Below are 12,065 nucleotides of genomic sequence, written 5' to 3' on the forward strand. Positions count from 1 at the left end.
TGTAATCCCACCAGAGAGACATCGGGTGCTCTCTTAATATTATATCCCAAGATTTTCGAAATCTCTTGTTGAGTCATAAGCCAAAATTGTTTCGCCTTTTCGCAAGTCCACCACATATGGTAGAAAGAACCTTCATGTCAGCTAACAATGGTGACATCAGAGGGTGTGGCCTAATAAGCAAATGAGTCCCTGATGGGCTTTTTCAGCAGAACAATGGTGACATCAGGGGGTGTGGTAGGCTTGCCAATCTCCAGGTCCCAGCAGGGGTTCTTCCATTTTCCCAGGCTCCTTCCCGCCCCCAGTCAGCTGGCCAGCAGGGGGAAGCCCCGCCCCCAGAGGACCATGTGCCTTTCCCCCTCCGGAGGCTTCAATCTCCGATTGAAAGGCTTCCTCTTGGGATGGGGTGTCTGTGTTACTTGAAAGAAGTTGGCAGCAACTCGTGAGTAGAGAGGACAATCCCTCGCTTCAGAGTCGCCAGAAACGGGGTGGGGGAAGGGAAACATCTGCTGAGCACTTTATTATTCCCTTTGTGGAGATCGATTCTCATAGGGCAGGGGTGGCCAACAGTAGCTCTCCAGATGTTTTTTGCCTACAACTCCCATCAGCCCCAGCCAATGGCTGGGGCTGATGGGAGTTGTAGGTAAAAAACATCTGGAGAGCTACCGTTGGCCACCCCTGTCATAGGGTATAATGGGGAATTGATCTGGAGGTTTTGGGGGCTCTGGGGGAGCTGTTTTTTGAAGTAGAGGCACCAAACTTTCAGTATTGTATCTAGTGCCTCCCCCCAAAGTACCCCTCGAGTTTTAAAATGATTGGACCAGGGAGTCCAATTCTATGAGCCCCAAAAGAAGGTGCCCCTATCCTTCATTATTTCCTATGGAAGGAAGACTTTTAAAAAGGTGTGCTGTCCCTTTAAATGTGATGGCCAGAACTCCCTTGGCGTTCAATGATGCTTGTCACACCCTTGCTCCTGGCTCCGCCCCCAATGTCTCCTGGCTCCACCCCCAAAGTCCCCAGATATTTCTTGAATTGGACTTGGCAACCCTAGGGTGTGGCCTAATAAGCAAATGAGTCCCTGCTGGGCTTTTTCTGCTGAAAAAGCCCTGTGTGGAACAATGGTGACATCAGGGGGTGTGGCCTAATAAGCAAATGAGTTCCTGCTGGATTTTTTTTCTACAAAAAGCCCTGCAGTTACTTATCAAGTGAACGGATTCTGTGGCCCCATCCTGGACTTTTGCCCGGCGTCCCCAGAATCACAAAGTGTACCTCTGAGGAGAACAGGCTGTGACAATTTTGAAGGGGTGCAAGAACTGACTCATGTTGCATTTGAATTTTAAAAATTCTTTGGGGGTTGAAATGCATGTCTTCAGGAATATACTTTCTATTTAGGGGACTGGATGCTCTCTCTCTGCTCTTCTGAAAGCCCACACGAGGGGGCAGTTCTGGGCGGGGTGGGGGCTGGTTGCTGTGTAGTGAACTCAGCTGCTTTCATTGTGAACTTGGTTGATCCTCAGGGGAACAGGTACTCATATTTCCTGGGAGAGTCCCTATGTCTCTAGATGTGCATCATAAGAACCTAAGAAGAGCCCTACTGGATCAGACTACTGGTCACAGAATCACAGAATCATAGAGTTGGAAGGGACCTCCAGGGTAATCTAGTCTGACCTCCTGCACAATGCAGGAACTTTACAAACACCTCCCCCCCCACACACACCCTTCCTGCCCTCCTTCTCACGATCTGCGTAATTCAAAGGATCAGCACTGCTGTCAGATGGCCATCTAGCCTCTGCTTAAAAACCTCCAAGGAAGGAGAGCCCATCACCTCCTGAGGAAGCCTGTTCCACTGAGGAACTGCTCTAATGGTCAGGAGGTTCTTCCTGATGTTGAACTGGAAACTCTTCTGATTTAATTCCAACCTGTTCGTTCTGGTCCTACCTTCCGGGACCAGAGAAAACAATTCCACACCATCCTCTCTAGGACAGCCCTTCAAGTCCTTGAAGATGGGGATCCTATGAGCAATCAGTGCCTCCTCTCCAGGCTAAACATAACCAGCTCCTTCAGCCTTTCCTCGTAGGACTTGGTCTCCAGAATCCTCACCCTCATTGTTGTCCTCCTCTGGACACGTTCCATTTTGTTTATATCCTTTTAAAGTTGTGGTGCCCAAAACTGGTCCATCTAGTCAATGGAGGCCCAGGTAGGAGCCACTGCCAAATCTGCATTTTTTCATCTTAGGCGGATAAGGCAGTTGGTTCCATAACAACTTGGCAACAGTGATCCATGCGACGGTCACCTCGAGAATAGACTACTGTAATGCCCTCTACATGGGGCTGCCCTTAACTCAACCCCGGAGGCTTCAACTGGTGCAAAACACAACAGCCAGGTTGTTGTTGGAGCTACCTGCATGGGAGCACATCCAACCTGCACTGGAAACGTTATACTGGTTGCCTGTGGCATTCCGGATTCGTTTCAAGGTGCTGGTTATAACTTTTAAAGCCCTATATGGCATCGGACCTGTAGAACTGATTTTATTGTATATTGTTTTTAGTATTTTACGCGGTTTTAAACTGTTGTTAGCCACCCTAAGCCCGTTAGGGGAGGGCAGGATCTGATAAATCTGATAAAATAAATTAAATAAATAAATAAAATAGTCCAGCATCCTGTCTCACGCAGTGGCCAACCAGTTCCTCTGGAGGGCCAACAACAGGGCAGAGAGGCTGAGGCCTTCCCCTGAGAACATCGGAAGAGCCCTGCTGGGTCAGACCAGGGAGGGTCCATCTAGTCCAGCCTCCTGTCTCACACAGGGGCCAGCCAGTTCCTCTGGAGGGCAAACAACAGGGCAGAGAGGCCGAGGCCTTCCCCTGAGAAGAACATCAGAAGAGCCCTGCTGGGTCAGACCAGTGAGGGTCCCTCTAGTCCAGCCTCCTGTCTCACACAGGCGCCAACCAGTTCCTCTGGAGGGCCAACAACAGGGCAGAGAGGCTGAGGCCTTCCCCTGAGAAGAACATCAGAAGAACCCTGCTGGGTCAGACCTGGGAAGGTCCATCTAGTCCACCCTCCTGTCTCACACAGGGGCCAACCAGTTCCTCTGGAGGGCCAACAACAGGGCAGAGAGGCCGAGGCCTTCCCCTGAGAAGAACATCAGAAGAGCCCTGCTGGATCCGACCAGTGAGGGTCCATCTAGTCCAGCCTCCTGTCTCATGCAGTGGCCAACCAGTTCCTCTGGAGGGCCAACAACAGGGCAGAGAGGCTGAGGCCTTCCCCTGAGAAGAACATCAGAAGAGCCCTGCTGGGTCAGACCAGGGAGGGTCCATCTAGTCCAGCCTCCTGTCTCACACAGTGGCCAGCCAGTTCCTCTGGAGGGCCCACAACAGGGCAGAGATGCCGAGGCCTTCCCCTGAGAAGAACATCAGAAGAACCCTGCTGGATCAGACCAGGGATGTTCCATCTAGTCCAGCATCCTGCCTCACACAGGGGCCAACCAGTTCCTCTGGAGAGCCAACAACAGGGCAGAGATGCTGAGGCCTTCCCCTGAGAAGAACATTAGAAGAGCCCTGCTGGGTCAGACCAGGGAGGTTCCATCTAGTCCAGCATCCTGCCTCACACAGGGGCCAACCAGTTCCTCTGGAGGGCCAACAACAGGGCAGAGAGGCTGAGACCTATCCCTGAAAAGAACATCAGAAGAGCCCTGCTGGATCAGACCAGGGAGGGTCCATCTAGTCCAGCCTCCTGTCTCACACAGTGACCAACCAGTTCCTCTGGAGGGCCAACAACAGGGCAGAGAGACTGAAGCCTTCCACTGAGAAGAACATCAGAAGAGCCCTGCTGGATCAGACCAGTGAGGATCTATTCGGCCAGCCTCCTGTCTCACACAGTGTCCAGTCATTTCCTCTGGAGGGCTCACAACAGGGCAGAGAGGCCGAGGCCTTCCCTGAGAAGAATTTGGAAGAGCCCTGCTGGATCAGGCCACTGGCCCATCTAATCGAGCCTCCTTCCTCACACAGTGGCCAACCAGTTCCTCTGGAGGTCCAGCAACAGGGCATAGATCAAATCAGGAGCTTAGGAAGTATGGCTATGGCCTTATTCAGTTGTGAGGGAAATCAACATGTATAGGAGATCCCTAAGACATCTTAAAGCAGCGGTCCCCAACCTTTTGGGCAGCAAGGACTGGTTTTGCAGAAGACAATTTTTCCATGGACCGGGGGGGGGGGGGGGGAGGAGTTGCATGCGATGGTTTCAAGATTACACAATTGTGGATTTTATTTCTGTTAGTTTGGTGTAGTGGTGAAGTGTGTGGACTCTTATCTGGGAGAACCGAGTTTGATTCCCCACTCCTCCACTTGCACCTGCTGGAATGGCCTTGGGTCAGCCATGGTTCTCTTATCTGGGAGAACGGGATTTGATTCCCCACTCCTCCACGTGCACCTGCTGGGATGGCCTTGGGTCAGCCAGAGCTCTGGCAGAGGTTGTCCTTGAAAGGGCACCTTCTGGGAGAGCTCTCTCAGCCCCATCTACCTGACAGGGTGTCTGCTGTGAGGGAGCAAGGTAAAGGAGATTGTAAGCCGCTATGAGACTCTGAGATTTGGAGTGGAAGGTGGGATATAAATCCAATGTTGCCTTCTTCTTCTTACATTGTAATATATAATGAAATAATTGTACAACTCATGGCCCAGTTGCTAGTAGGCCACGGACCAGTACTTGTCCACGGCCCGGGGGTTGGGGACCTCTGTCTTAAAGGGCTTAAAAGTTTGATCCAAGACCACAATCCCCCAGATATATTCAACCAGACATTTTCCCTAGCTCAGACCTGACCTTATTGTCACTTTTGTTCAACAGCTTGTTGTAACTGGAGCAACTGCGGCAGATAACAAAATCCAAATGCCTGGATCTCCAACAAAAATCAAGCTGGAAGGCGACGCAAACGCTCACGTGGGCCTGGTGGCTGTCGACAAAGGCGTCTACGTCCTCAACAAGAAGTACAAGCTGACCCAGGCCAAGGTGAGGGGGGGGCATTCTCTTAGGTAGGCACACCCAGCGCTGATGGTCTCCAGCCTTGGAATGCGCTGAGTCTGCTCTGGTCAGTCTCCACATTTAAGAACATAAGAGAAGCCCTGTTGGATCAGGCCAGTGGCCCCTCCAGTCCAACACTCTGTGTCACATAAGAACATAAGAGAAGCCCTGTTGGATCAGGCCAATGGTCCATCCAGTCCAACACTCTGTGTCACATAAGAACATAAGAGAAGCCATGTTGGATCAGTCCAGTGGCCCATCCAGTCCAACACTCTGTGTCACATAAGAGAAGCCATGTTGGATCAGGCCAGTGGCCCCTCCAGTCCAACACTCTGTGTCACATAAGAACATAAGAGAAGCCATGTTGGATCAGGCCAGTGGCCCCTCCAGTCCAACACTCTGTGTCACATAAGAACATAAGAGAAGCCATGTTGGATCAGGCCAGTGGCCCATCCAGTCCAACACGCTGAGTCACATAACAACATAAGAGAAGCCATGTTGGATCAGGCCAATGGCCCATCCAGTTCAACACTCTGTGTCACATAAGAACATCAGAGAAGCCATGTTGGATCAGGCCAGTGGCCCCTCCAGTCCAACACTCTCTGTCACATACGACCATAAGAGAAGCCATGTTGGATCAGGCCAGTGGCCCATCCAGTCCAACACTCTGTGTCACATAAGAACATAAGAGAAGCCATGTTGGATCTGGCCAGTGGCCCATCCAGTCCAACACTCTGTGTCACATAAGAGAAGCCATGTTGGATCAGGCCAATGGCCCATCCAGTCCAACACTCTGTGTCACATAAGACCATCAGAGAAGCCATGTTGGATCAGGCCAGTGGCCCCTCCAGTCCAACACTCTCTGTCACATACGACCATAAGAGAAGCCATGTTGGATCAGGCCAGTGGCCCATCCAGTCCAACACTCTGTGTCACATAAGAACATAAGAGAAGCCATGTTGGATCAGGCCAATGGCCCATCCAGTCCAACACTCTGTGTCACATAAGAGAAGCCCTGTTGGATCAGGCCAGTGGCCCATCCAGTCCAACACTGATGGACCTCTGCTCCATATTTTTACCCAATCCCCTCTTGAAGCTGGCTATGCTTGTAGCCGCCACCACCTCCTGTGGCGGTGAATTCCACATGTTAATCACCCTTTGGGTGAAGAAGGACTTCCTTTTATCCGTTTTAACCTGACTGCTCAGCAATTTCATCGAATGCCTGCGAGTTCTTGTATTGTGAGAAAGGGAGAAAAGTACTTCTTTCTCTACTTTCTCCATCCCATGCGTAATCTTGTAAACCTCTATCATGTCACCCCGCAATTGACGTTTCTCCAAGCTAAAGAACCCCAAGCGTTTCAACCTTTCTTCATAGGGAAAGTGTTCCAAACCTTTAATCATTCTAGGTTCTCTTTTCTGTACTTTTTCCAATGCTATAATATCCTTTTTGAGGTGCGGTGACCAGAATTGTACATAGTATTCCAAATGAGACCACGCCATCAATTTATACAGGGGCATTTTGATACTGGCTGATTTGTTTTCAGTCCCCTTTGTAATAATTCCCAGCATGGCGTTGGCCTTTTTATTGCAATCGCACACTGTCTTGACATTTTCAGTGAGTTATCTACCACGACCCCAAGATCTCTCTCTTGGTCAGTCTCTGCCAGTTCAGACCCCATCAACTTGTATTTGCAGCTGGGATTCTTGGCCCCAATGTGCATTAATTGCACTTGGCCACATTGAACCTCATCTGCCACGTTGACACCCTCTCACCCAGCCTCAACAGTTCCCTTTGGAGTTCCTCACAATCCTCTCTGGTTCTCACCACCCTGAACAATTTAGTGTCATCTGTAAACTTGGCCGCTTCACTGCTTACTCCCAACTCCAAATCATTAATGAACGAGTTAAAGAACGTGGGACCCAGTACTGAGCCCTGCGGCACCCCACTACTTACTGTCCTCCACTGCGAAGACTGCCCACTGAGTAAAATTTTCTTCTTTTGCATGGCAGATCTGGGACACCGTGGAGAAGAGTGACATCGGGTGCACAGCGGGCAGCGGCAGAAACAATGTCGGAGTGTTTGCAGATGCCGGACTGACCCTGGAGACCAGCAACAGGATCTCCACACCCCAAAGAACAGGTATTTTTAAATTTACATGATTTAAAGTCCTCCTTTCTCACCTTGACCCAAATCAGATTACATAGACTGAGCCAATACAATTGTCAGGATGGGATAGTCAATAAACAATGCAGTGGGATTCAGGAAGGTCAAGGTAGTCCCCTGTGCAAGCACCAGTCGTTTTCCGACTCAGAGGTGATGTCACATCATGACGTTTTCATGGCTGACCTCTTACGGGGTGGTTTGCCATTGCCTTCCCCAGTCATCAATGGCCAACAGTCCTAAGTACAGAGAACGTGGGCAGTGAATTAGTATGCAAAATCATGGAAATGTTTGTTAGGAAGGCCAAACTGAAGAGCACATGAGAACGGGCCTTTTCGATCGTAGCTCCACACTGGTGGAATCAACTACTGGATGAAGTGTGGGCCCTGCGGAGTCTTCATCAATTCCGCAGGGCCTGCAAGACTACTCTTTTTAAAATGGCGTTCGCTTAAATATAGACCGGTAGACATAATCTACTATATCCAGCCACTAAACTCACTGAGGAAAATCTGATATGTAGCACCGCAAATGTTAATTTTAATTGTAAATGTATGGTTTTAATTATGATGGTTTTATTTAAATGAACTATTTATCAATTGTATTGATGTTTTATATTGTAAACTGTAATTTATATGTTGTCGGTTTCAAACAATTTTATTAGTAACATATGGTAATAAATTTCAATTTCTTACATCATTAATAATTACTTTTTCTTAATCTATCCCATATATTACTTTCTACCCACCCCTCCCCCGTTACTTGACCTCCGCCGGTGTTATATACTTAAAATCTTAATATTAAAGGTACCCTTAATTAATAAGAACCAAAATTAATATCCTCCTCCCTCTTGTACTTAGTCATTATAAAAAATTGTTCAATGTCCTTTTATTTTCCACTCTTTTTCTACGTATCTTCTGAACTTTTTCCACTCCATCTTAAATACTTCTAAATCATAGTCTCTTAAGGTTCTTGTTAACTTGTCCATTTCACTCCATGTCATAACTTTTACAATCCAATCCCATTTCTCTGGTATTTTTTCTTGCTTCCACAACTGCGCATACAATGTCCTAGCAGCTGAGAGCAAGTACCAGATTAAAGTTCTCTGTTCTTTTGGAAATTTTTCCATTTGTAATCCCAACATAAAAGTCTCTGCAACTTTGTTAAATTTGCCAACTTTTTAGGAGTCATATACCATCTGTACATCATCTTAAAATAATTTTCTTTGATACTCTGACATGTTGAGAGTTTCATAGAGTTCTTCCACAAATATTCCCATGTGTCCATCTGTATTTCTTTATTTACATTAATTGCCCACTTAATCATTTGAGATTTCACTAGTTCATCTTCCGTAGACCATTTTAAAAGTAACTTATAGATTTTCGAAATTAATTTTTCATTATCTCCAAGCAGAACTTTTTCCATTTCTGTTTGTTCTCGTCTTATTCCTTCAGTTTTAATATCACTTTCCACCAAACTCTTTATTTGTTGCATTTGAAACCAATCATATTTATAATTCAGCTCCTCAGCAGTTTTCAACTCTATTTTACCACTTTGTGTTTTTAATAGTTGATTGTATGACATCCATTTTCCCTCTCCTGACTCAGCTGTTATTTTTATTACTTCTGCTGGCACTATCCATAGTGGTTTTCTCTCATCGCCATATTTCTTATACTTCATCCAAATATTTAGCAGATTATTTCTTATGTAATGGTGAGAGAAAAAACCATCCATCTTTTTCTTCCCATAGTACATATAAGCGTGCCAGCCGAATTTATTTCCATGACCTTCCAACGTTAAAAGTTTTTTATTCAATAACGTCACCCAATCTTTTATCCACACTAAACAAACTGCTTCATGATATAATCTTAAAGCTGGTAATTTATATGTTGCGAGCCGCCCTGAGCCTGCTTCAGCGGGGAGGGTGGGATGTAAATAAAATATATTATTATTAGTAGTAGTAGCAGATTAAAAGAATCACAATTTGGGGACTGTTTGCCATTCCCTCCTATAGTCTGATGAAGCGTGCTTCTAGCACACGAAAGCTTCCATTCGGAATAAAACTAAGTAATAATAATAATAATAATAATAAAATTTTATTTATATCCCGCCCTCCCCACCGAGGCAGGCTCAGGGCGGCTTACAGAGTGTGGCAAAAGCCATGTTAAACAATAAAACAATTATACATTTCTGTACCATTTAAAATTTACCATTAAATTTACATAATATAAAAGTCTAAAATCAATCTAAAATAATCTCATCTCATTGCTATCTCAGTTATATTGATGTTAGTGACGGCATGGTGTTCATTTCAGGTTTCATCTTGGACGGCTAGCCGGAAGAGGGCGGTTTTGCACGCCCTATGGAATTGGCTAATGTCCCGTAGGGCCCGCACCTCTTCCGGCAGCTGGTTCCACCATTGGGGTGCTTTTATAGAGAAGGCCTGTTCTCTGGTTAGTTTTAGTTTGGCCTCCTTTGGCCCAGGTACTTCCAGAAGGTTTTGTGAGCTGGATCGCAGTGCTCTCTGGGGAACATATGGAGAGAGGCGGTCCCTAAGGTCTTAAAGTTGGTCTTAAAGGTGCCACTTGACTCCTGTTTTGTTCTGAATAAAAGTTTGTTGGTCTTAAAGGTGTCACTTGACTCCTGCTTTGTTCTGAGGAAACAGTCACGGGATAAGTGTTCCCAACAACTGGAATTCAGCAGAGTTCCTTATTTCAAGCCAGCAGAATTATTTCCTGTTCTTGCCTCCCCACCCCCCATTTCCCTCCCCCCAGATCCAAAGTGCCAGCAACCAGCAAGACGCCGACGCCGCTCTCTGCAGCTTCTGGACTCCAAGGCCACCAAAGGTATGTGGGAAGGAGCAGGGCCTGGCAGGAGGTCCACATGTGATGAGTGGTGGCATGGAACAGCTTGCCTCAGGACTTGCAAACTGAAGGCCTTTGTGACACCCTTGACTGTGTCAAACCGTCTCATGTTGCGTCTTCTTCCTTCCTTGCCGCCTTCAGCTTTTCCCATTGTCTTTCCAGTGAGTTCTGTGACCAAAGTACAATAGCCTCAATTTAGTCATTTCAGCTTCTGGGGAGAGTTTCAGCTTGATTTGATCTAGAACACGGGGAGAGGCCGTGACTCAGTGGTAGAGCTTCTGCTTGGCATGCAGAAGGTCCCGGGTTCAATCCCCGGCATCTCCAGTTAAAAGGACCAGGCAAGAGGGGATGGGAAAGACCCTGATTCAGTGGGAGAGCCTCTGCTTGGCATACAGAAGGTCCCAGGTTCAATCCCCAATGTCTTCAACGAAAAGGACCAGGCAGAAGGTGATGGGGAAGACCTTGACCTGAGACCCTGGCTCAGTGGCAGAGCCTCTGCTTGGCATGCAGAAGGCCCCAGGTTCAATCCCCAGCATCTCCATTTAAAAGGACCAGGCAGGAGGCGATGGGAAAGACCTTGACCTGAGACTCTGGCCCAGTGGCAGAGCCTCTGATTGGCATGCAGAAGGCCCCAGGTTCAATCCCCAGCATCTCCATTTAAAAGGACCAGGCAGGAGGTGATGGGAAAGACCTTGACCTGAGACCCTGGCTCAGTGGCAGAGCCTCTGATTGGCATGCAGAAGGTCCCAGGTTCAATTTCTGGCATCTCCAGTTAAAAGGACTAGGCAGGGGGGGATGGGAAAGACCTTGACCTGAGACCCTGGCTCAGTGGCAGAGCCTCTGCTTGGCATGCAGAAGGTCCCAGGTTCAATTTCTGGCATCTCCAGTTAAAAGGACCAGGCAGGAAGTGACAAGAAAGACCTTGATCTGAGACCCTGGCTCAGTGGCAGAGCCTCTGCTTGGCATGCAGAAGGTCCCAAGTTCAATCCCTGCCATCTCCAGTTAAAAGGACCAGGCAGGAGGTGATGGGAAAGACCTCTAGCTGAGACTCCAGAGAGCTGCTGCCAGCCTGAGTAGACAATACTGACTTTGTTGGACCAAGAGCCTGATTTGGTATAAGGTAGCTTCATGGGTTCGCCCCTCTTATTTGTCTTCTTGGTGGCCCACGGTATCTGTAAAACTCTCCTTCAACACCACATTTTAAAGGCGATCGGCTTTCTTCACTCTTCTGCTTTCACATCCATACTTAATGGGGTAAACTGTAAATTATCTTAAATATCACCAGCAACACATCCTGACACTGAAGGACCTTTCCTAGCTCCTTCACGGCTGCCCTTCCCTCAGTCTCCTTCTGATCTTGGGGTCTCAGTCTCCCTTCCGGTGGATGAAGGAGCTAAGGCAAAATACATCCTGAACGATCTTTCAGTTTCTTCATTGTCTGCCTTAAAGTGGTGTCCTTCCAGATCTCACTGGCCGAGAAAACATAACTGGGTTCGTTCCTTCTGGAGGGTTTCTCTGAATATCTGCCGTCTCCTGTTTTGAATAGCAGGGCAATAGTGTTGAGGATAGACTTCCCCCTGATGTTTCGTTGGGGCTTGTGTGTTCCAGTGGCCCAGTATCAGGACCGGCTGCTGAGGAAGTGCTGCGAGGACGGGATGCAGGACAACCCCATGGGCCACAGCTGTGAGAGGCGGGCGGAATACATCCTGGAGCAAAACGAGTGCAAAGCTGCCTTCCTGGAGTGCTGCCAATACATCAGGAGCCTCCGCGACGAGAGCGCCCGCGAGGAAGAGCTAATCCTGGCAAGAAGCAAGTAGAGGGTTGGGGGTTTCTTTTGGCACTAGAGGAGGAATGCAGTGTGGGGTTGCCAACTCTGGGATGGCAAATTCCTGGAGATTTACAGGTAGAGCCTGAGAAGGGAAGGGGCCTTAGTGGTACATTTATTTATTTATTATTTTTATTTATTACATTTGATTTATATCCCGCCCTCTCCGCAAGCGGACTCAGGGCGGCTCACAGTATCTAGACAATTAAAC

The 12,065-nt window shown here is 47.8% G+C and overlaps 1 protein-coding gene across 1 annotated transcript in view; it reads left to right on the plus strand.

The window, feature by feature from the left end:
* LOC132581421 (A.superbus venom factor 1-like) overlaps positions 1-12,065 on the plus strand; it is a 106,715-nt gene that overhangs the window by 39,360 nt on the left and 55,290 nt on the right. Inside the window, exons 14-17 of the mRNA XM_060252663.1 lie at positions 4,834-4,995; positions 7,018-7,147; positions 9,940-10,011; positions 11,638-11,838. Of these exons, the coding sequence (XP_060108646.1) occupies positions 4,834-4,995; positions 7,018-7,147; positions 9,940-10,011; positions 11,638-11,838 (565 nt within the window). The remainder of the gene's footprint in view (positions 1-4,833; positions 4,996-7,017; positions 7,148-9,939; positions 10,012-11,637; positions 11,839-12,065) is intronic.

The sequence above is a fragment of the Heteronotia binoei genome, chromosome 13, assembly GCF_032191835.1.
Source record: "Heteronotia binoei isolate CCM8104 ecotype False Entrance Well chromosome 13, APGP_CSIRO_Hbin_v1, whole genome shotgun sequence".
Lineage (NCBI taxonomy): Eukaryota > Metazoa > Chordata > Lepidosauria > Squamata > Gekkonidae > Heteronotia > Heteronotia binoei.